The sequence below is a fragment of the Panicum virgatum genome, chromosome 4N (genome assembly GCF_016808335.1).
Source record: "Panicum virgatum strain AP13 chromosome 4N, P.virgatum_v5, whole genome shotgun sequence".
Lineage (NCBI taxonomy): Eukaryota > Viridiplantae > Streptophyta > Magnoliopsida > Poales > Poaceae > Panicum > Panicum virgatum.
In genome coordinates, this window is record NC_053148.1 from 32612119 (window position 1) to 32637706 (window position 25588).

At 43.7% G+C, this 25588-nt stretch overlaps 1 protein-coding gene across 1 annotated transcript; it reads right to left on the minus strand.

Annotated features, from left to right (window-relative positions):
- Nucleotides 1–502: 502 nt before the first annotated feature.
- LOC120669329 (inactive protein RESTRICTED TEV MOVEMENT 2-like) lies at nt 503–2167 on the minus strand. Its single transcript, XM_039949100.1, has 3 exons — nt 2071–2167; nt 1554–1744; nt 503–565 (listed from the first exon to the last, which is right to left on the minus strand). Exons 1-3 carry the CDS (start codon nt 2165–2167, stop codon nt 503–505), a joined length of 351 nt encoding a protein of 116 aa, XP_039805034.1.
- Between the last annotated feature and the right edge of the window lie 23421 nt (nt 2168–25588).

Below are 25588 nucleotides of genomic sequence, written 5' to 3' on the forward strand. Positions count from 1 at the left end.
ATCTACACTTTTTTTTTGGATTTGCGAAAACTCCATCAGTACATTCCAGTCAATGTCGTTTGGTGAGTCCCACCGTGAAATAGATCAAGAATGGTACGACCAAACTTTGCCTTCTCCTGTTCTCCAGGTCACGTGATTAAGGGGAGTAAAACAAAATATGCATAATTAGTTCGGTGTGCGAATTGTTTTGACTCTCCTGCCAAACTTCCAAAAGGCATACGCAATTACGCATGTGTGGATCTCGTACAAAGTTTCATTATGAAAACATATATACTGGACGATTTTGATGTAGTGACTAATCATATCGAATCAAATTAATGCTATAGTGGTAACTAAAGTATTATATCATGACAATTTCAACTTCAATAGTTTTTTTTTGAGGAGTGCATTTCATTCATTTGATAAAGGTTTACAATCAAGGCTTACAAGCTCATGGGTACAGGATGGAGACTGATCTCTCCAGACTGCCGAATACATACAACGTTTTGCTAACTGGGCTAATTCATGGGCTACCTTGTTGCACTCTCTTCCAATCAACTTCAATAGTTTGATTTGACTGTGAAAGCTGGAAATCAAAAGGTTAGAAAAGCAAGAGCAAAACCACAAATTTTCTGCAAAGTAGGGGCACCAATTTCTCGAGCAACAAAACACCATTCCCATATTTCTCTCTCTTCTTCCCTCCGTTATACTTTGAGAGCCTAACGGGTACCTGACGGCCCCTACACAAGATTAATGGGACGAGCTAGAATTATTGTGAAGGAGACTTTAGCTATATTTGAAGGAAGTAAATTGAACTTTCTCCTTTTTTATATACATGAAGGGCCTATTAATATAAGAATATGATCCTGAAAGTGATCGGATCGGGTGCTCTAGCCTAAGAAGGGGAGAGGGTGAATTAGACAACTTAAAATCTTAACCTATAGCTCTAATTAAATTTCACAATTATTAAACTAAAACATACTATCTATATGTGCAACTACGGCTTTGCTAGAATCCAAAAGAGTTTAGCAGCCTATAGCCACTAGTAGAGAAGTGCTCATCAATGACGTTCACCAAACGTCACTGAAGACGCCAAAATCGTCACGCAATATCATATGTGACGAAGTTATGATGAATTTCACTTCGTCATTGGGGTCACGTCACATATGACGAAACACTGGTTTTTGTCACTGATTGGATTCTATTCTGTGACGAATGGCAACTCGTCATTGAATTGATTTTCAATCTATGATGCTCCTGATTTCGTCACAATCTGCCGTCTGTGCCCGCCGCCGTAACGGCATCGTTAACAATCGGTGACGAACCTAATTCGTCATAAGTTTCGTCACAATTGACCGTTTGGCGGCGTCCGGCGCCGTTTGCACACTCGCTGCTGATGACGTGGCGGCTGACATCATCGCCGACGTGTCAGCTATATGTGACGAAGCATAGAACGTCACTGATTCTATTTTCATTGACGTGGCTGGTGACGCAGCTATCTGTGACGAAGTATAGACCGTCACTGATTCTTTTTTTTTTTGCCACTTGCCATCATTGGATTGCTGACAGGGCACCGGTGTGGGGAGCGTGATGGTGAGCGTGTTGCTCTCGAACTTGGCGCGGATGCTGTCCACGATGCAGTTGTCCGGGAGCTGGAAGGTCTTCTGGAAGCGGCTCCACCGATTGCCGATGAGGGGCCGCTCGCCGCGCGTCCGCAGGTAGCCGTGGCTGTCGACTAGCACGCGTATGTCCTCCTTTTTGAACCCTGCACCCACATCGCACCGACCAATTTTGTATTAGTGTGTTTAGTTGGCGAAAAAGTTTGAGTTTCGATACGGTAGCATATTTTGTTGTTATTTGATAAATAATATTTAATTATAGACTAATTAGGTTTAAAAGATTGCTTGTGCTAATTAGTTAGACTGTGTAATTAGTTATTTTTTTAATTACATTTAATACTCTATGTATGTGTCTGAAGATTCGATGTGACAGATACTATACAAAAATTTTTGGGAACTAAACAGTACCTTAGTTTCTCATTAGGAGATCAAGGAAACAACAGTGAAGCCGCATCATCTTCAACGCGCTTGCCTGGGAGTACGATCTTGACGCTGTCGGTCTTGGCGCCGCGGCTCCACTCCATGGAGGGGTCGTACTCCTCGTAGGCACGGTTGCTGGCCCTTTCCATGGATGTGGCTTCTTCTTCAATGGTACCCTTGCTGAATTGATGTGCCTTCGATCAGATGCTTCTGCTGCTGGTGTGGTGTTGATGGCAATGGCAATTCGTGCTGGATGTATACCAAGGTTTTAAATAACCGGCTATAATTTTTTTCCGAAAAAGAAAAATTTTATTGTTTTTAAGAGGATACAACAAGGTGATACATCAACTCGAAATGTTCCCGGCCTCTGCCGAACTGCACACAGCCTAAAAAGAGTTTTAAAATAATCAAATACACTAGTGACTGTCAATCCTACGAATAGACCGCCACCAATGAGCTTGTGCAAAAAAATCCTTGGCCACCTGCGCCAAAAAATGAGATGCCGCTACAAGGATATTCTGTGAAGAAGGCCGTTGTAGGATAGCTCACATACGGAGCCAATGTGCCGTCAAGTAAATAACCTGCAAAAAGGAAGATTCTTTGTTATCGAAAACTATTGCATTTCTGCAAAGCCAAATAAACCAACACAAGACTGCCGCGCCTACAAGCACTATTTAAAATATTGATGTATACAAACACTTCTCTGGCCAAAGCAGATGGTATAGGAAAGGAGAAGAATAAATTCGAGCATAACTTGGCTTCATGGACAAGTGACCCTCTGGATTTCTTTTCTCAAATACGTAAGAGAACTGCGTAACCTTGTATTAAGAGGAAAAATGAGGGGTTGGTCCAAATTATAGAGTCCAACTGTACTGCCGGAAACCGGCTCTTTGCCGTGTGTCCGGTAATTTGCCATATGCTTTTTTATTGAGCACATGGCAAAGAAGCTCTTTGTTGTGTGCACACACGGTAAAGATATTACACACTGCAAAAGTCATGTTTTGTCGTGTGTTTTATTTTGGCACATGACAAAATAATAATTTTTTCTCTCTCATCTCAAAACTTTTTCTACTCTTCACATACAACATGTGGTACTCTATGTTAAAGTTTTGTACATTTTTGTATTTATTTACTATATTTAACTAATTAATTAAAATTCAAGTAATTTTTTGAATGAAGTCAAATTTGAACGGCAAGTGATTCGAATAATAGAATAAAATGAGTGCAAAAAATAATATTTATATTATTTAACCTAGTTTGAGACCTTACCAATCAAATGAAAAGAAATTTCGAACATCTTATCCATGAAACACGACCACACAAATGTGTGCCTGAAAATTCTAAAAAAAAAGGAAATGAAGTCTGAAAATTATGACATTTGTCAATATCTCATGATATTATACATGGAGGTTGTGGTAAAACTTTGAGTGACTTTCGTAATTTTGTCACGTATGATACTTACAAATGGAAACATCTGCGAAGAAGAATTAGAGAGTTGAGAAGAATGCGCTTAGGTGAATTAGAGAGTTGAGAAGAATGCGCTTAGGTTCGGAGTGAAAGTGACGATCGAATTTGGGTTTGACTTTGAAATTTTTCTATAGCCAATAGACAATATTAATTGTTTCATATAAAATTTTGGTAATTTTTTGAACCATTTGATAATTAATGTATCAAGTGCAATTAAAATTTTTTCAATGATATAAAAAAATTTGTCATGTGTTTCTTGGAAGAGACAAGGCAAACAAGTCTTTCTTCGTCGTGGAACGTTGATCTCGTGATCCGACAGCCAAGATTCGATGGCGATTGCATATAAATCGCCCCCTCTCCTCACCCAAACACTAATCCCCTTCCCCCTTCCCCCTCCCGCCTCTCTGCCCCGCCACCTTTCTCCCTTCCTCCTCCCTGACCCTACCTCCCTCCCTCCTCCCTGACCCCGCTGCTGCCGGTACCCTCCTCCCCGCCCCCCTCCTCCTCCCTCCTCACCGGCACCCTCGTCCCTCCCCGCCGCCGCCCCCTCCACCTCCCTCCCTACCCTCAGATCCACTGCTGCCCCCTCCTCTCCTCCCTCCTCGCCGCCTACCTCTCTCCTCCCTCTCCACCGGCACCATCCTCCCTCCCGGCGCCGGCCCCCTCCTCTCCCTCCCCTCCAAGCCATCACGCATGGAGCAGCAGGACCGCAGCAAGGACAGCGGCCAGGCCGGCCGTTCCAGCCCTCCTCTGCCTCCTCTCCCCTCCCCACTCCTCTCGCTCCACACCAGCAGAGAGGAGCAGTGGCAGGGCCAGTTGCGGCGGCAGCTCATAAAGAGGAGCGTGGCCTCCTCTTCCCCGGTGGCGGGATCTACAGCGGCGCCAAGCGTGGTGGCACCGCCCCCTCCCTCCATTTCCAACGGTGGGTGTGGCGGCGGCGGCGGCGGTGTGGTGGTCGTGAGCCTAGTGGAGGCAGCGGTGACAACATAGTGGTGGTGAGCCTGGTGGCGGCGGGGGGTGCGGTCAGCGGCGAGGTGGCGGCGAGGGTGCGTTCGTGATATTTTTTATTCATTTTATTTTGCCGAGTTTCAAAAATGAACACAACAAAGAGCTTTGTCGTATGCCCGACAGAAGGCACATGGCAAAGAGCTTTGCCATGTATATCTTTGTCGTGTGCTCTTTGCTGTGTACGGTGCAGTAAGGCTTTGCCGTGTGCCCAAAGCATACGGAAAAAGCATGGAAATCCGGTAGTGTCCTCTCCTTGGACAAAAAGAGGGCCGCAGAAACAAACTAGAGCTATTACATAAAAAAGCATGGAAAGTTCTGGATTTTCTCAACCCAAAGCATGGAAAGTATTCCATGGAACGCAACGCATTTGGTGTTTTTTTCCCCATGGGAACTTCGAAATCCACGGTGCTATTTGGAAGGACAAAAACAGGGAGAGAGTAGGACAATGAAAGATGCCCACCATCAATTCCACAGCAAATGCTTTCGTTATAGTGCAAGTGCTGGTTCCTCGGCTGCTGCCACTAGTAATTGCTCGTCGCCTCTGTCCGGCGAGTCTCCAATCTACTCTGGTCACTAACTGGGCCTATATGTCCTCTCTAAAACCACCTTGTTTGTATCATTGCAACTACTGCAACTACTTGACCTCAATTCAAGCCTGCAACTTGTCCCTATCTCTAGAAACAAGGTTAAAATAACAAATTCGAGGTAAATGAATAAAAGAAGATAAGTACACAATGAAAATAAGGACAACTTTCCTGTACGGAGCCATGGAGGACACATGATGCCGGGCAATAGCACCGCAAATGTCTCTTTATAGATAGATAGGTAACCTGAATTGCCGGGATAAACAAACAAACTCTTTTAATGGTGTTAATTTTTCACCGGCTTTAGCTTGGAATAATACAGTGCTAATGACACGGGATCTCTATGGAAAAGTGGACAGGGATTTTTATTACTCTTGACATATCCTGACAGTAGCGTGTCTGAAACGAGGCATCAGTCTTTTTGTTGCTTCCTTCTAGAACAAACACAGCTAGCGACACCCCTCCCATCCATTGATCGGCCGTGCTGAAAGGATTGTGGCCCAAAAAGTGGAGTTGAATTGGGACTTTTTCAAATTTCTATCTAATCTTTAACCTAGACTAGTATTGCCCAATCTACAAATTTGAAATCTAGTCACTAGAGCACGCTAGCAAAAAGTCCTTAGGTAGTTAAACACACTATCATGATCATTTTGTCTATATGTTTGCACACTAGCAAAATCAAAATCTAAGCAAGAGTTCACTCTACCATGCAAGTTGTCCTAATCAATCTACAAGCAATCAAAAGCAAGAATATCAAAAAAAAGGGACTTAATTGCTTGAAATAAAAGTAAGGGACACGAGACAACCGGATTTTTTCCCGTAGTATCGAGGAGTTGACGCTCCCCCCTAATCCACGTTGGAGCACCCACACAAGGGTATAGCTCCCTTGCTTCACCAAGGAGCAAGTGATCACTAAGAATGCTCCTTCTCCATCTCCGGAACGACGAGCTTCACACCGTGTACAATTTTCTTGTCTTGGGGCTCCCACAAACTCCAAGAGTTCACCAAGAATCTCCCGATCACCAAGACCGGCTAGGTGCCGTCAAACACCAAGAGTAACAAGCTCCTAAGCCTTCACTTGACCTATACTCAGTTGGCCCTAGCTCAAGCACACTTGCTACACTTGCAAGGGATGAATTCTTCAAGGTTGAAGCACAAACAATATACCAGATCTTTTCTCTTTTGCTCAAAGCACTTTCTCTTTTTCTTAAGGGTGGCCTCATGTATTCAGGATGTCAAAGACACTTCAAATGAGCCAGAGGGTGCCCTTATATAGAGTGGAGAGGGTCACATAGCCGTTGGAAGTCCACTGCAGAAAAACCGTGACCACCGGAAGAACCGACAGGTTAGAAGGTGTATGCGTCGGTTCAACCGGTCTCTCTATGTCCAATTAGTAGCCGTTGGGGTTTCTGACACAGTATCCAGGCTTACGTCATTGCACCGGTGCATGCTCCGTAGATGCATCGGTTCAACCGGTGCTGAAGAGGTTCACTGATCAACTCAAACAAGCTCCCTGGAACATAGTACATTCAATGCACTGGTGGTTGATTCTGGGGCGTCGGTTCAACCGTTGCTGAAGACGAGTTGAGGTCCACCTAAACATGCTCTCTGGAACATAGTACATCTAATGCACCGGTGCTTATCTTTTTGACCATCGGTTCAACCGGTGCTATAGAGATTGTTGATTTGATTTCTGCTTGCATCCAGAGAGATAGACCGACAGGGCGTCGGAACTTCCGCCAAGCATCGGATGCTCCGATGCTAGGGGCATCGGTTAAACCGGTGCTGCTGTTTTTCTGTGTTTTCAACTAAATTGAATTGGATTTGAATGCAACTTCTATTGTTTCTTCTTCCAAGCGTTATGTTAACTTCTATTGACTATTTTGGGCTGTTTTTGAGCGAGTGTGCAAGATTTCTAAGGCCAACTCAATTTTTGTCAAGCTATTAACTCATTAACCCCTCTTAATAGTACGGTCAAGAACTAAAAACTATAAACCCTAGCTAAATCTAGTGTCATTCATCTCCTTGTGACACTTGAGACTAGAAAGATCATTAATCTTTGGAATTGAGTCCTTGACGCGCATGATTGTTTTGAATTGAGGGGTCTCCTTTCATATTTCATATGAGACTAATCTAATTTTTGATTTTTTCTTCAAAACACACGTTAGTTACATACAGTTGTCATTAATCACCGAAAGTTATCATTAGCATCTATCGGCCTAGACGCGCTTTAAAGTGCACGTAAGTAGCGTATTCTCGAGGACACGTACTGCAGCGCTCTGCAGATCTGTCATGGATGCCCAGGACTGCCATTGTTGTTGACTGACGACAGAAATGGCACTAGCGCGAGTCCTAGCCAGGGCGTCTTCACGACTACCCATGTCGCTGCCTGCCAAACTGGCAGGTCGTCGTTCGGCCGTTCGTCACCCTCGTCTGCCTCAGCCACATCTCGCAAGCCAAGCCTTTGCTATCCTGTCCAGCCGTGCGTGCGGTCTTCCTAGTTCCTAGATCGCCGATTGACAGCAGCTCGTGCATGCGGTCGGCCTTGTGCAGTTGTGCCGTTGGTCAGCATATATACACAGAGACGACTGAGCACATGAACCTTTTGGGTTTGGCCTTCATTATCCTTCCCTCGTGCGGCCAAGCAAGCATGTGGTTTGTTTGAGATTTGGAGACACTTTTTTGCAGTCGTCGACCGACTCTGATTCGCAATCTAGCTGAAATATACCTTTACAAAAGAGAGGGGGAAAAAGAGGAAAGAACATGAGAATATATGCAATTCGATCAGGCTTGTCACCACATTCAGAGGAGAGACATTGATTAGAGAAAATAAAAGAAGAAACACTCAAATTATCTTAAGGAAATGCATCCATCGTTTCATACGATCTTTTCTTCTGCACATTAGCTGAAAATAAGTAAAAGCCGGCAGCACTAATCACTTTATTTTATCATTATTAGCATGGATGAGCATTAGGCGATTCCATCAATTGCACGGAGGAGCTAGGATGCATGGGCGGATGAAATTTTGCCGAGCATCCTTTTGCTATTTTACAGGGGCGAAGCCAGACGAGAAACCCGCCGGGGTCGGAAGCATTAAATGTTGGAGTTGGCCACATGGAAGAATAGTGCTAAACAGTGATTTTCCATTGACTTTGGCCCTTGCTATTTTATATAGTAATGGAGATGTATGTGCCACAGACGTATTTAGTTTTCTTTCCATCAAGTAATGATATCATTTGTTATCCTTTAGAAAATAATACAAATCTTTTTTATTCCATAAAATAATAATATCAATTATTATCCTTCCAAAATAAATAATGACGCGTATTATGGGCATGTGCCAAAAAAAAAGTAAAGTGTGTGCCAAAGAAAAGTAATATGTGGGTACAGAAAATTGCTAGTGTAAATAGTATTAGCTAATCGGTAGAAACATTTTCCTTCTATTAGAAAATGGGTCTCCATCCCCTTTGGTCAACCCTATTGACCTGACAAATGTGATCTCCGTGACGGGTATGATGGGACTAATTTTGTTGAGAAAGGTTTCAATTATTTTAAGTTTTTTGTATTTATTTATATTATATATAGATAGATATAATATGTGCATCAAAGGAAGAGGAAAAGGAAATAAGCTCTGGCAGCATGCATGGTGCATGGGTTCCTTCAGCGTGCCTTGACCGGTCGATTGGTCAGATTAATCTATCACTGATAGTGGCTAATCTATGCTGCATACCCTAGACCGTATCGGTGCAAATCTTTCTCGTAACGCAAATGGGGTTGACATCCCAGATTTTTTTTAAAAAAACAATCATCGATAAGTTAGTGCTAACTGGAATCAGATAGTAATAATAAGCTCGGAAATGGTAAAGTGCTTGGTGGAAGATTAGGATCGACGCTAAGCATCACTCAGTTGTAGTTAAACTGCATGGTGGGTCTCGATCGACCGTACATGGATATCTAGCGATCGATTATTAGGAATTATTTGCCTCCATCTACACAATTTTTTTTGGTTTTGCGGGAACTATACATCAGTACATTCCAGTCAACGTTTGGTAAGTCTCATCGTGAAATAGATGAAGAATGGTACGACCAAACTGTGCCATCTCCAGGTCACGGGATGAAGAGGAGTAAAACAGAATATGCATAATTAGTTCGGTGCGAATTGGTTTGACTCTCCGTGCCAAACTTCCAAAAGGCATATGCAAGTATATATGGATCTCGTACAATGCAAGTTGTTAGATTTATGGGCTTGGCCCATATAAATAATTCTAATAAATCTCAAAGGCCCATTAGCGCTAAGAGGATGTACACCATCTATTAGTCCTGTATTGCTAATGGACGAGGGTGTAAGGGGTTTTTCTCCTTTTAAATACGGACCACCTCCCTCATGGAAAAAGTGAACCATAGATCGCTATACGTGGAGTCCCTAAGATTTGGGAATTCATAAGAAGATCTAATCTGAGTTAGGATTTTGCCTCCTCTCGTTGCTGCGCCGCCACCGTAGTCTTCTCCATCCCGAGCGCCGGCGTGCACAGGCGAACGGGAGAGCAGGTCTCCGGAACCGCTCGCTCTTATGATCTTGCATCGGGAGAGGGCGAATAAGGTTTTTGGGAAGCGCTAAGCGCGACTGCTCATCTTCTTCGCCACGGCTCGTCCTCCGTCCAAGTCAGGAGCTGCGGCGTACCGTCGTCTACAACGCCGGTTGCAGCGCTCCGTTCGAAGGACCGTCTTCGTCTCGTCTGCGCCTTTCGTCTTCCCGGCGGCTCCCGCACAGTACGTATTTTGTGATCAGATCTGTTTCATAATCTTATTTTCTGAGATCATGTTTATGATATACGTACTGTCTAATATTTAAGAGTCATGCATGCTAGGTTTAATTCTTGTCATGATAAATCTAGTTCGAAATTTAAACTTACAATTGTCTATTTTTCCAACAATCCAAAAACCTTATTATAGGCAATCTGTTGATTTAACAATGGCTGGTTTCGCTGAGTCACTGAGGCCAGAAAAGTTTATTGGCGTGAACTTTAAGATCTGGAAGTCCAAGGTTTGCCTCTGGTTTACTGCTATGCACATCTGGGACATGAGACTTGGCAAACCTGAGGGCGTACTTACTGCTGAAGAGCAGAAGAAGTACGATGAGGCCAATAATCTCTTTGTCAGATGTATCATTAGCAATCTGTCAGACGGATTAGTCCGTGTGTACATTGATGAGACAGAGGCGAAGACGTTGTGGGATGCTCTGGTTGCAAAGTATGATGCAACATATGCGGGCAATGAACTGTACCTCATGGAGAGTTTTCATGACTACAGGATGGTGAATAACCATTCTGTGGTGGAACAGGCGCATGAGGTGCAGTGCATTGTCAAGGATCTTGATCTTCTTAAGTGTCCTATTCCCGACAAATTTGTGGCTGGATGCATTATTGCAAAGTTGTCTTCCTAGTGGAGGAACTTGGCCACAACTTTGAAACACAAGAGAAGGAGATATCAGTTGAAAATCTGATAGCGACTCTTGATGTTGAGGAGAAGGCTCGGAAGAAGGACGTGCCTGAGAAAGGAGATCAAGGCCAGTCCAGCACCAATCTGGTCCAAAAGTTTCTAAATGGCAAGAACAAAGCGAACAACAAGCCTAACAAGACCACTATCTTCAAGAAGAAGAAGAACAAGGTTTTGGAAAAGTGCTATGCATGTGGTAAGCTTGGACACTTCTCCAAGGAGTGCCCAGATCGGGCAGACCGCAGGGCCAAGAAAGCAAATGAGTCCAAGAATGTCAACATGGTGACCATAAACAACACTGGAGATGGGTACGATAATTTACCTACAGTTCTTTCAGTTTTTCAATCCACGAATTGGTGGCTTGATACGGGTGCTAATGTTCATGTGTGTGCTGACATCTCTATGTTTTCTTCTTACCAGACCGTCCAGGACTTCTCCGTGCTGATGGGGAACGGTTCACATGCTTCTGTTCATGGTGTTGACACGGTAGATCTGAAGTTTACTTCGGGGAAGATCGTGCAGCTGAGGAACGTGCAGCATGTGCCCACTATCAACAAGAATCTGGTCAGCGGGTCAGTCCTATGCAAGGACGGGTTTAAGGTAGTGTTAGAGTCCAATAAATTTGTCGTGTCGAAATATGGACAATTCGTTGGTAAAGGCTATGATTGCGGAGGCTTGTTCCGCTTTTCTCTTGCTGAATTTTGTAACAAGTCAGTGAACCATATTTGTGGCAAAGTTAGCGATGATGCGAGTGTTTGGCATTCACATTTATGTCATGTTAATTTTGGTTTGATGTCTCGGTTTTCCAACATGTGTTTAATTCCAAAATTCACCATTGCTAAAGGTTCTAAGTGTCATAGTTGTGTGCAATCAAAGCAACCTCGGAAGCCTCACAAGGCTGCTGAGGAGAGACACTTGGCACCTCTAGAACTCATACATTCTAATCTATGTGAGATGAATGGTATGTTGACAAAAGGTGGGAAAAGATACTTCATGACGTTAATTGATGATGCGACTAGATTTTGCTATGTTTATTTGTTGCGAACTAAGGACGAAGCGTTAGACTACTTTAAAATCTATAAAGCTGAAGTTGAGAATCAACTAGAGAGAAAGATCAAGCGTCTAAGGTCAGATCGTGGTGGCGAGTATTTTCCCAAAATATTTGATGAATTCTGTGAGGAGCATGGAATTATTCATGAGAGGACGCCTCCCTATTCTCCCGAATCAAACGGGATTGCCGAGAGGAAAAACCGCACGGTGACTGACTTGGTTAACTCCATGTTAGACACAGCTGGTCTTTCTAAGGCATGGTGGGGGGAGGATGTATTGACTTCGTGTCATGTCTTGAATAAAGTTCCAAACAAGAATCAAGATCAAACTCCATATGATATGTGGAATGGGAGAAAACCATCACTTTCTTATTTGCGCACGTGGGGGTGCTTAGCGAAAATTAATGTGCCTATTCCAAAGAAGCGCAAGTTGGGACCTAAGACAGTGGATTGTGTCTTTCTAGGATATGCTCAAAGGAGCATTGCTTATAGATTCTTAGTGGTTAAATCTGAGATACTAGATGTGCATGTTGATACTATTATGGAATCTCGTGATGCAATATTTTTTGAGAATATTTTTTCTATGAAAGATATGCATAGCAATTCTAGATTTTCGACAGAGATAACTCCTCAACCTGGAGTACCTATCGAGTCTTCTGAACAATCCGATGAACATGAGCATGTCCTAAAGAAGGATGACAGTGAAGCTCTTAGAAGGAGCAAGAGACAAAGGATTGTAAAATCCTTTGGTGACTATTTCACTGTGTACCTTGTGGACAATACTCCCATGTCCATTGCAGAGGCATATGCATCTTCAGATGCAGATGATTGGAAAGAAACAATCCAAAGTGAGATGGACTCAATTCTTTCTAATGAAACATGGGAGCTCACTGAACGACCCTATGGTTGCAAGCCAGTAGGATGTAAATGGATATTCAAAAAGAAGCTTAAGCCTGACGGTACTATTGACAAGTACAAAGCTCGGCTTGTTGCTAAAGGGTACACACAAAAGGAAGGCGAAGACTTCTTTGATACTTATTCACCTGTCGATAGATTGACCACTATTCGACCATTAGTTTCCTTGGCTGACTCATATGGTCTTATCATTCATCAGATGGATGTTAAGACAGCTTTCCTAAATGGAGAGTTGGATGAGGAGATCTACATGGATCAGCCTGATGGATTTGTAATGAAAGGTCAAGAAAACAAGGTGTGTAAGCTTTTGAAGTCTTTGTATGGGTTGAAACAAGCATTTAAGCAATGGGCATGACAAGTTCGACAGAACTTTGACTTCTGCGGGCTTTGTCATTAATGAGGCTGATAGATGTGTGTACTATTGCTATGGTGGGGTGGAGGAGTGATATTATGCTTGTATGTGGACGACATACTGATCTTTGGCATAAACATTGATGTGATCAATGAGGTCAAGTTCTTTCTTTCAAAGAGCTTTGATATGAAGGATCTAGGAGAAGCTGATGTCATCCTTAACATCAAGCTTATTAAGGTTGAAAATGGGATTATCTTTCACAATCCGATTATGTGGAAAATGTCTTGAGCCGTTTTGACTATATCGACAGCAAGTCTTCTCCAACACCTGATGACCCTAGTGTGATGTTGAGAAAGAATAGAAAAATTGCCAAAGATCAACTGAGATATTCGCAGATTATTGGTTCACTCATGTACTTAGCTAGCGCAACGAGACCCGACATATCTTTTGCTGTGAGCAAATTGAGCAGGTTCATGTCAAATCCGGGTACTGATCATTGGCATGCACTTGAAAGGGTTATGCGCTATCTAGCAGGTACTATGAGCTATGTGATTTACTATTCTGGGCACCCTGCTATGCTTGAGGGATATAGTGATTCAAACTGGATATCTGACGCTGATGAGCTATATGCCACGAGTGGGTATGTGTTTACCCTTGGAGGTGGTGCGATATCATGGAGGTCTTGCAAACAGACTATTTTGACGTGGTCAACCATGGAAGCAGAACTTACTGCTTTGGACACAGCCACTGTTGAGGCAGAGTGGCTGCGTGAGCTCTTGATGGACTTGCCTGTGGTTGAGAAACCAGTACCGGCCATCCTTATGAACTGTGACAATCAAACGGTGATAGTCAAAGTGAACAGTACTAAGGATAATGCAAAGTCATCAAGCCATGTTAAAAGACAACTGAAGTCTGTTAGAAAGTTGAGAAACTCCGGAGTGATAAGTGTGACTTATATTCAAACAGACAAAAACTTGGCAGATCCCTTTACAAAAGAATTATCACGGAATGTGATAGATAGTGCATCAAGGGAGATGGGTATGAGACCCGTATAAGTTGTCACAGTAGTAACCCAACCTATGTGATCGGAGATCCCGTGAATTAGGACTTGGGGAGAACAAGCTGATGGTGAACTGAGGAGAGTAATGATTAAACCCTCTCTAAGAAAATATGCAATACTCTCAGTTGCTGTAAGACAGGTTGGCTATTTGTCTTAATGTGTTTCTGTTGGCTCTAATGAGTAAAGGTGCTGTCCTATAGAGCATTCTTGAAAGAACACACTTATGAGTCTGACTGTTTAATGTCGCAATCTGTGAGATTTGGGTGATCTCTAGTAAACTCATGAAGAGACCAGGGAGTACGACATATATGCTCCACCCGCGCAGAAGGCTACTGGCAGCCATGTACTGGTTATGACTTTGAGTGAAATTTGTTCGCACCAAACTTGCAATTCAAGGTGTAGTCTATTGTTCAAGTTGTGGATAAGTGTAGCTTGGAGCTCTAGCTGAGAGTTCAACTTAACAGTCCTCACTAAAACACAGATATATCAAACAGCAGTGAGAAACAGGCAAAATCTATAAATGGGTATTTGAGATCTGGTGGGGGATTGTTATATTTATGGGTTTGGCCCATATAAATAATCGTAATAAATCTCAAAGGGCCATTAGCGATAAGAGGAGGTACACCATCTATTAGTCATGTATTGCTAATGGACGAGGGTGTAAGGGGTTTTTCTCCCTTTAAATACGGACCACCTCCGTCATGGAAAAAGTGAACCATAGATCGCTATACGTGGAGTCTCCAAGGTTTGGGAATTCATAAGAAGATCTAATCTGAGTTAGGGTTTTACCTCCTCTCGTTGCTGCGCCGCCACCGTAGTCTTCTCCATCCCGAGCGCCGGCGTGCACCGGCGAACGGGAGAGCAGGTCTCCGGAACCGCTCGCTCTTTGTGATCTTGCACCGGGAGAGGACGAATAAGGTTTTTGGGAAGCGCTAAGCGCGACTGCTCATCTTCTTCGCCACGGCTCATCCTCCGTCCAAGTCAGGAGCTGCGGCGTACCGTCGTCTGCAACGCCGGTTGCTGCGCTCCGTTCGAAGGACCGTCTTTGTCTCGTCTGCGCCTTTCGTCTTCCCGGCGGCTCCCGCACAGTACGTATTTTGTGATCAGATCTGTTTCATAATCATGTTTTCTGAGATCATGTTTATGATATACATACTGTCTCGTATGTTAGAGTCATGCATGCTAGGTTTAATTCTCGTCATGATAAATCTAGTTCGGAATTTAAACTTACAGTTGTCTATTTTTCCAACACAAGTTTCACTATGGAAACATATATAACCGGATGATTTTGTAGTGACTATCAAATCAAATAATGCCAAAGTGTCAACTAAAATTATATCATGACAATTTTAACTCCAATAGTTTGATTCGAATGTGGAAGCTCGAAAGAAATCAGGGGCAAAATCGTGCTAATTAACTTGTAAGGAAAAAATCACAAAGAGCAAAATCATAATTTTTCTGCAAAGCATGCATGAGCAACAACACCAATTTCTCGAGCAACGTAAACACCCTTTTCATCTTTCTCTCTTCTTCCTCCCTTCGTTATACCTTGAGAGCCTAATGGGTACCTGACGGCCCCCTCGCACAAGATTAACGGGACGAGCTAGAGTTAATGTGAGGGAGACTGAGATAAGTGATGGAAGGGCAGCGCGTTTTTTTTTTTGGCAGGCCATGGCAGTGAGAACCATTGATGATACATCTGGTGAGGAACATTAATTTACACTCTCCGTGCCACTAGCATTGTGTACACTGAGCCGGCTGATCGTCGAGATTGATGAAGTTATCGTAGGTGTCTCAAAATCAATACTTGCAACCTTAAAAATATATAAAATAAAAATAAAGTTACTCACTGCAACATCAATGCAACCTTAACAATATATAAAATAAAAATGAAGTTCCTCACTTGCATCAGTTCATATCTATCAAAACAAAATTACGTGCAAAAAATGTTCCCACTGCAACATCAATGCGCTGGGTTGAAGCGTCTGACCTTTTTTTAGCACTTTGGACGTTCTGACCCTAGCATTCCCGAATTTTTTTTAGAGGAAGGGCCAAGATACACTGTTAATACTTAATAGTAATCGTGTCAAGCACACTACAGGTTACGTAAACGTGTGAATCGGAGATGGGATCTATCCGACCTCACGTCCATGTCGATTCCAAACGGTGGATTTTCCAACCCCCGGCCCATACGAGAAAGAGAAATAAAGAGAGAGAAATAAAGAGGATGTTTGGCTGGTAGAATGAATAGTATTCGACTGGTAAAATAAATAGTATTATGTGAGAAAAAATAAGGCGAGACAAGCCGAGAACCGATCAGCCGAACAGCCCCAAAGCTTGTGAGTGAATGTGGAGAGGGACCGAGCCCCGCATCAAGTTCACGGGATGCGCACTGTTGCCGTGTGAGGAGTCCTCGTCACGTTTACGTGTAGTTCTTGTTGTTGCCACGGAGAGGTGAGCTCCGGATTCGGTGCATCGCACCCGCTTTGGTCGCTTTTACTACTACCCTGGGAAGGAAGGCACACGCATCACCGGCAAGGCGTCCCGTGCACTCATGACTCACCTGATACCGTAACCTCGTGGGGAGATGACCTTGTGGTCATTGTTGCCCTCATGATGAGTTTAGAAGCTTTTCTGCTGCTGATAAAGATGGGTACAGATGCTTAGGTCTTTCTTTTTAGTTTGTTATTAGTGGACATCTTCGATGAGCTAGATCTCTTTTCAGATTATTCGAACATCTGTTTGGCTCTGGAAGATAGCGAAAGAAAGAGAGACCAAATTCTAATTAAGTACCAAGAAGATAAACGACATTTTCTACTCACCGCAATAATAAACTTGTAAAGCACCAACAATGTGATGAGTCCTTTTCACCCAATGCAAGATTTCACCTTACATTTTCCTGTGACCCGACCGTGAACTTTCAGGCCGTGCCGGTTGCATTTTTCCTGTGACCCGACGGCAGGAGGCTTCGCTGAAGGATCCTATTTGATTTCATCTATTTAAAAGTTGTCTCGACAAGCAACTCCCAACGAAATCATGGACAAGATCGACCTCCTTTGGATGTCATTCACCAAAAGCATCGAAATCTTTTCATGTCAATGACGGTGAACTACTCGAGGATGCATGGTGGCGGCAGTTGGTAAAGCAGCTAGGCTACTTAAATATGACGTACTGGGCTAAGGTTGTGTAAGGAACATGACCCCATTAGGTTATTGTTTTGTGATTTTGGTGATTGAGTAACAACGTAATCAATGGGACTAAAAAGTTTGTCAAGTAAACATTTATAGATTTCCGAGATGAAGTAAAAAGCCCAATCAAAGCAAAACACGAAGAAAGAACTCAAAGAAATACTGAAATGGACGAGTTCTACGGAAAACAGCTGCACCGGATGAACCAATGTAGGGTCACCGGTCTATCCGATTAGCATCGGATAAACCGACGCTAAGTCATCGGAGCAATTTGCAGCACTAGAGGAAGGCCACATGGAAAGAGCCAAGTGGCACCGGATGATCCGACGGTACCAAGTTGGAGCGTCGGAGCAAGCACCGGAGGATCGTACAGAGACGATGTCAAGTGGCCAGGAACAAGACTTCAGCACCGGTTCAACGGACGAAGAGACACCGGTGCAATCTCAAGTCAGCCGAGGAGAAGATGTTCAGGACCGGTTGAACTGGTAGTCAACGGTGCTTACACCGGTCTAACCGGTGATAGCTACGTCCGCTGTCAGAGGCCAACGGCTAGTGCAGAAGCCGTGAGTGACCGGTTGCACCGGTGCCCCCTGACCGGTCTAACCGGTGCCCTCGCAGAAAAGTGGCCAACGGCTATCAACGGCTCTATGGATTTGGTGGGCTATATATATGCCATCCCCCGGCCATTTGAAACTTGCTGGAGTTCAGGAACATCACACCCACACTCAAGAACGTCTCCAAGCCATTCAAGAGCTTAATGATCATATCCTTATTTCTTAGCACATATTTAAGAGTGTTAGTGCTAGGTTAGCTCCTTAGAGAGTGAGAGAGCAAGGCTTTGTGTCTTTGTGCTGTGGTTCTCTTGTGAACCAAGAAGATATCTTGGAGCGCCGGCCCCTTGGAGCTTTGTAGCTGGCCGGCAACGTCAACGACCCTCCGACTTGGTGTGGAGCGGCGTGGACGATCTTGTGTGGGGGATGTGGAGACCCCATACTTTGTGGAGAAACTCCTTAGTGAAAATCGGGATCAAGGTGACCGTGATTGAGTTCACGAGAGACTTGATTGCCGAGAAGCGATACTCTTGGTGAGTGCTTCAACAACATGGATGTAGGTGTGTCTTAGTGGCTAACCGAACCACATGATAAATACCCGCGTCAAGAGTTTGCTTCCTCCTATCCCGCTTTTTACGTTTCTGTATTTCATACTAGCAATTTTTGTATGTCTTTACTTTCATAGAGTAGTTTCTTGATAGAAAAGGCTATAAGTTGTTAAACTCTTTTGGGATAGGGGTTTTACATTAGAAGAACTATAGTTACACATCTAGATAGCTTGTTTAAGCTTAATATTGTGCAATTTAGTTGGAGCCATAGATTAAATTTTTAACTTGCCTAATTTATCCTCTCTCCCCCTCAGGCTAGAGCACTCAATCCGGTCTTTTAGGTTGGTGTGGCAACGGCGAGCAGGTTGAATACCTTCCTGAGACGATCACCGGCTCCAACAACAGTAGGTAAGGTAACCACAGGCGCTGGCATTATTTTCAAAAAATATTTAGTGGTGCACAGACTTCATTGTGTGATGGTCTGTCCAGTTCAGCATTGGAAACACTCAAGTAAAAGCCAGGATCAGACAATTGTGTACTCCAAAAAATTGATTTTTCAGTGGAGTCAAAACTTTGCGTTTAGTTTTGGACTCGTACATTCCGTTAAATTGAATTCTAAGACAGGAGTGTAAATTTATACCCATGTAAGGGCTTTGATCATTCTTCTACTGTAACGAACATGGCTCCATTTAGATCATTTTGAGTGATTTTGGTGATCGAGTGGCAACGCAATCAATGGAACTAACGAATTTGTAAGATCATATTTGTAGGATTTCTTAGGTCCCTTGGACGGAGTCTAAATCATATCCGTGACGTCCAAACCACCGTCGAGACATCCAATTCACCGACGAGACGTCCAAACCACCGTAGAGACACTTTTGTCGCAGTGAAAAAGCAGAGATAGAATATATTTGAAGTGTCCAAATGACAGCTGCGGTGAATTGGACAAATGCAAAGAAAAAATCAGAAAAACTCAGAAGGACCGGATTTTCCGACACAGGGTCAGACTATCCGAACACCCCCCCTCGGACTAACCGACACAAGACGTCGGATCAATTCTGACAGGTTCTGGGTTCTGGGTTCAAGTGCGACCGGATGATCCGACGTAAGAAAGTGGACCCCGTCGGACTAATGGTCGGATCAACGTTCAGAGAGCAATGTCAAGAGAGCAACAGAAAAGCCTTCAGCACCGGATGATTCGACGCTCGTCGGACTAATGCGTCGGACAAATGACGTCAGCATCACAAGCACAGATGAAGAAAACTCTTCAGGATCGGATAATCCAATGCCCCGTCGGAGTAATGCGTCGGACTATCCGATGCCTGCTACGTCAGCTGTCAGAAGCTCAATGGATACACCAAGGCTCAGAGAGACCGGATAATCCGACGCCTACACAGAAAAAGGCGTAACAGCTCTAAACGGCTAGTTCGACTTGGTGAGCTATAAATATGCCATCCCCCGGTCATTTGAAGTTTGCTAGAGTTCAGAGAGACCCTATACACATTGAAGAACACCTCCAAACCAACCCAAGTGCTTAGTGATCAAATCCTTAGGTTTAGCACAAACTTTGTAAGTGAGAGTGCTAGGATAGCTCAAGTTTGAGTGTGAGAGCAAGATTGTGTGCCTTGTGTGCTATGCTTGAGAGCTGCTCAAACTTATACTTGGTGTGCCGGCCATCCTTGGAGTCTTGGTGGCTCGCCGGCAACGTCATCGACCCTCCGGCTTGGTGTGGAGCGTTGATGACATCTTTGTGCGGGGGATGTGGAGACACCCACCCATCTTGGTGAAACTCCTTAGAGGAACCCGGGGCCAAGGTGACCGTGATTGTGTTCACGGAAGAGACTTGATTATCGGAAAAAATACTCTTTGTGAGTGCTTCAACAACGTGGATGTAGGTGTGCCTTTGTGGCTAACCGAACCACGGGATATATCCTCGTGTCAAAGAGTTTATTTTCTCTCATCTCTCCTTTAAGCTTCCGCATTTCATATTGCAACTCGTGTGTCTCTACTTTTCTAGAGTAGTTTATTGATAGGATTGGCTATATGTTGCATAACTCTTTTGGGGTGAGGGTTTTTACACTAGATGAACCGTAGTTGCACATCTAGATAGCATGATCTAGTTTACATTTGAGTAAAGTTCATCACCGGTCCCTAAATTTGTGTCGTTGTGTCATCCTGGTCCCTAAACTCACAAATCAACTGTTCAGGTCCTCAAACTTTTCCATCTGTGTCATCACGGTCTATAAACTTGTTCCACTGTCATCCCGGTCTCGAAACTAGAAAACCAAACGTTTACATCCTCAAATTTATTCAATCATGTCATTCCGGTCTCTAAACTTGATTTTGAGTCTCATATAGGTCAAAACAAGGCGATCTAAAATCTATATACCAAAAAGTAATTCATAACTTTTTCATATGAACTTGAACGAAGATAAACTTTATATCAAAATGGTAGCCCTCGACGTAATCTACAATTTTGTTGTTGAAATATTTTTGAATTAAAATTGTTTAGGGTCTCAAAATATTGTTGTAAGTTTATAGATTTTGAAATTTAAAAGTTAAAATTAAATTTTGGGACTCTAAACAATTTTAGTTCAAAAACTTTTCAACTGCAAAGTTGTAGATCGCGTCGAGAGATACAATTTTTAAATAAAGTTTGTCTTCATTCGAATTCATATGAAAAAGTTATAAATTATTTTTTGATATAGAGGTTTTAGATCGTCCGGTTTGGATTTAGATGAGGCTCAAAATCAAATTTAGGGACTGTAATGACACGACTGGACAAATTTGAGGGTCTAAACACATGATTTATAAGTTTAGGGACCGGAATGACATAACAAACTAAGTTTGAGGACCTAAACAATCGATTTACGAGTTTAGGGACCGGGATGACACAGTCCAACAAATTTAGGGACCGGTGGCGCACTTTACTCTTTACATTTTGTGTAAATTAGTTGGAGCTTGAGGTTAAGATTTTTAGTTTGCCTAATTCACCCCTCCCCCTCTTGGGCTACGAGCACCCGATTCCTTTCATCTACGGGCCTATTTAGTTCGTGAAATTTTTTGGGTTTGCATACTAAAGCACTTTCGTTGTTATTTGACAATTAATGTCCAATCATGGACTAATTAGACACAAAAGATTCGTCTCATCATTTACATTTGAACTGTGTAATTGATTTTTTTAATTGCATTTAATGCTTTATGCATGTGTCAAAAAATTCGATTTAACAGGGAATCTTGAAATTTTTTTGTAACTAAACATGGCCTACATGTTCCTCTCGGAGCACCAGCACCAGCAGGTGCAGTACCCAGTTAGTAACTCCCTAATTGTTAGAACGAATTTAGTACTCCTCATTTTGCAGTCACTACTACCATCCCTCTTTGGGATGTGGTTGGACCAGAACTAATGAAGGCATTAATCGTGGATCCAACGGCTAGACGGTGGGAGGCATCTTTAGTTTTCTGTTGGAGGCTATAACCGGAACTAAAAGGTCCTTTCAACCGCTGAAGGGTCCTTCGTATGTTAGTTTAGAAGCAATGCATCTCATATAGTCACATATGCTGTATCAACAGTAAGGAAGTTATACGCGAGGCAAGGGTGCGTGCCTCTCTAGTCCTCATTGTTGCATACTCATTGCTTTAATTTTTTAGATTTGCACTCTCTCTAGTCCTCATTGTTGACCCGGAACCTTTAATGCCGGATTTGTAGTCCGATTGAGGAACCGACTGGGACTAAAGGCGTTTAAAAACCAGTACTAAAATATATTTTTGTAGTAGTGAGCAGTCCCATTTTTCAACTTATTGCAGAGTGCCTAACATCAGTTGCATTTTATCAAACTTTGAGTTAATAAAGCAGAAGTGACACGTCATTTCTCGACGAACAATGAATTACTCCCTCCTTCCATTTTTATAAGGCAGAGTGTAACATTGCACCAAATAACACTTTGACCATTCATCTATTATATATTATATCATTTATGGTTGTAAATTTATAATCACGGTAAAGTATATTTGATTTTGGATCCAATAATAAAAAGTTTACATTATAAAAAAAATAATAAATAAATTATTGGTCAAAGATTGTAATGTTTGAGTGCGCCTTATATATATTATAAAAGTAGATGGAGGGAGTATATATTCTTTCATTGATTGTTCAGCTACATGTTCTGCCAGGCACAAAATATATATTTCTCTTTAAGAAAAAAATAAGAGATAAATAATTCACTGCAAGACGTACGTGTACGCTTTATTTTTTAAAAGAAATGCATGGCTCAAGATAACATGATGGCATGGCAAGCTTTCCGTTGCTTGCGTATGCACTATGCAGTAGTGTGAAAGGAAAATAAGCCGAGCCAAGCTAATGTTAAGATTTACCCCGGGTGAATACAAGGATGGGCGGCTTGACCATTCCACGAGTACTGACCGTTGATTAGTCAAAATAATCACTTCTAGCAGCTAATCTCTGCAACACCCATAGACCGTATCCATGCAGATCTTTCTCGCAAATGGGTTGATCGTATCCATGTTAAAAATAATCGTCAGCCGCAGTTAGTGCTAGCTGGAATAAGACAAGCTCGGTGTTCGGAAATGGAAAAGTGCATGGTGGAAGATTAGGATGGACGCTAAGCATCAATCAATGCTAGTTAATCTGGTGGTGGCGATCGACGACCGTCGACCGATCAATCAGGAATTTTTTGGCTCCATCTATGTTGGCGAGTCTCCCACTGTGAAAGAAGGTTAAGACAAATGTGACCAAACCGTGCGTTATTTTAGGTCTCCCACGTGAAGAGGAGTAGAATGAAAGTATGTGCTGAGTGCATCAGTTTGGCATGAAACTGTGTCAGCTACGTTTTCGGCTCCTTGTGAGATAATATATAGGCACATGCGAAATTAAATCAAAGGCTGGGTTTTACATTTCTGAACAGAAGATATAAATACTTCCTCAATTCATAATAAATAATACTCCCTCCATTCACATATGGCAGTCTTATTTCAAAATATGAAAATTTTGAGATTGATAGTCATATTTGAGCCCTTCCACCCGTTGCTCTAGGACTCAACGCCCATTAACTGTGTAGAAGTAAATTCATGTCTCGGGAAACAATGCAATGTTTCAACTTCGCGTGCCTGTGGATAAAAACTGGCTTCATGCAGGAGGGGTATTAAAGACCGTTTGTGTTGGGGATTGGACCTTCGGCTCAAGCCCTCACCCTCAGAAATGCTCCCTAACCTGTTTGCAGGTCCGCAACGAAATGGAGCCAAGCATACCCGAAGGTACCGGATGAACTCTAAGAAGCGGAAGCTCAGAAACCATGACCTTCGGTCCGAAGGATATAACCTTCTGAAGGCCGAAGGCAACGAATGGCTGCACAGATGCGCAAGCCCAAACATCAAGACCTTCGGACTGAAGGGTGCCACTTCCGTCGTGCCGAAGGTGGCGACCGGCCACCCGGAAGCATAAATTCGAAGATTAAGACCTTCGGGAAAAGATCCCATAACCGGGAACGAGGATGACGGCTGGTAGATCGAAGGAACCTCCATGACCCAAACTCCCGGAGGTACCCGAAGGTTGTCGTATCCTTCATCGGTTGAAGATATGTGAGCAAAACGTGAATATGTGAGAAGGCCGGATTTGTAAACCTCTCACCTTGTAATTTTACCCCGGAACCGGTTAAGAGTGAGCTGTAAATGAGTTGGGAGGGGGCAATTTAGGAAAACCTGGCCGAGGGCTAGGGGTATAAATAGCCCCCTCACTCCACAGTGTAAAGGGTTGAATTTTCTGATTATTATTGGAGAGTACAACACCTACTTTCATTGTCATCTTGCTTACTGTTCTTGCTCCCTGTCTGGGCATCTAAGAAGCAAAGATCCCAACAGCGGCGCCCACCGTTCCAGCACGTAAAACAACCCTCGATGGCCCCAGCGAAGAAGAAAGCCACCGCCAGCACCACAAGCACCTCCACTGAGCCTGGCCGCACCCTCGACGGCCCACAACCACAGCATGAAGGAGCCAACCCACAAATGGAAGACATCAACAACGAAGTTGCTCATGGAGACCTGTTTGATAACACTGAAAACACCGAAGCTCGTCAACTCACAGAAACAGCACTCAAGCTCAAAGCCCTCGAAATGAAGAAAAAGAACATCGAAGCCCAGCTTGCCACCAAAAAGAGGGCAATGGACCAAGCCAACAAGCTAGCCGAGGCCAGGTGCAGGCTAGCAGAGATGGAGGCAGAAGTTGAAAGCTTATAGAGGGCATAGCAAGAAATGCCCGAAGGTTCCTCCCAGCAAGAAAACCGCGTCATCCTACAGACAGCCTTCGCTCATAATGAGAACCAAAGGCCACCGCCAGTCAACCTCCCATTTGACCCGACCTCGCCATTCTCAGTCGCTCTGCAGCGAACGTCATGGCCGCTCGCCTACAAGCCAACTCAGCTCCCCAAGTACAACGCCACAACAGATCCAACACAGTTCCTCATGGCCTACGAAGCAACCATCGCTTCGGCCGAAGGCGACGACTCCACCATGGCCAAGTCCTTCGTCATGGCCTGCGAAGGTTTTGTGGCTAATTGGTATTCGTACCTGCCTCCGCAATCAATAAACAACTGGTATCAGCTGAAAGGAAGGCTCCTCCAGGACTTCCAGGGCTTCAGAAGGCTCACTACCAACACTATCAAAGATTTCAAGTGCCCCCAGCATGACCGCGAGCCTCTCTATGACTACTTCCGGAGGTTCGTCCAAAAGAAGGCTCAAATTCCAAACTTCCCAGAGAAAGATGCGATAGAAAAATGCATCGAGGGACTCCTCCTGGTCAGCTTGCCTCTCACCTAATAAGAGAGCCTCCAAGGACTCTAGAGGAGCTTTATTCAGAAGCCGAAAAGTATGCGAAGTCAGACGCCGACCACCGCAGAAGGGTCGAGCAAAGAAGAATCATGCGTCAGGCTGAAAAATACAACCAGCAAACATGGAAGCAAGAACAACAGCCAACTCACCAGCTCATCTTACCTCTGGAAACTTCACACGAAGATGAGGATCAGATAACCTTCGATCCCTTCATGACACCACTAGAGCCGGAGCCCCAACGCTCAAACGACAAGCAGCCTTCGTCCGGGGCACGAGGCAGAGGTCGCGGCAGAGGAAGGGGCCGAGGTCGTGGACCTTCGCGTGATCCCAAAAAATTCTTCTGTCACTTCCATGGATTTGACTCCGACCACAGAACAAACCAGTGTCCGGAGAAGAAAACAACCCTTGACAGAATGGAGGCCGAGAAAAAGGCCAAGCTAGTTGGGCACACTACATGGCCACAGACCCAACAACCTCAACAAATTCAGTACACACGGCCTCCGTTCGTT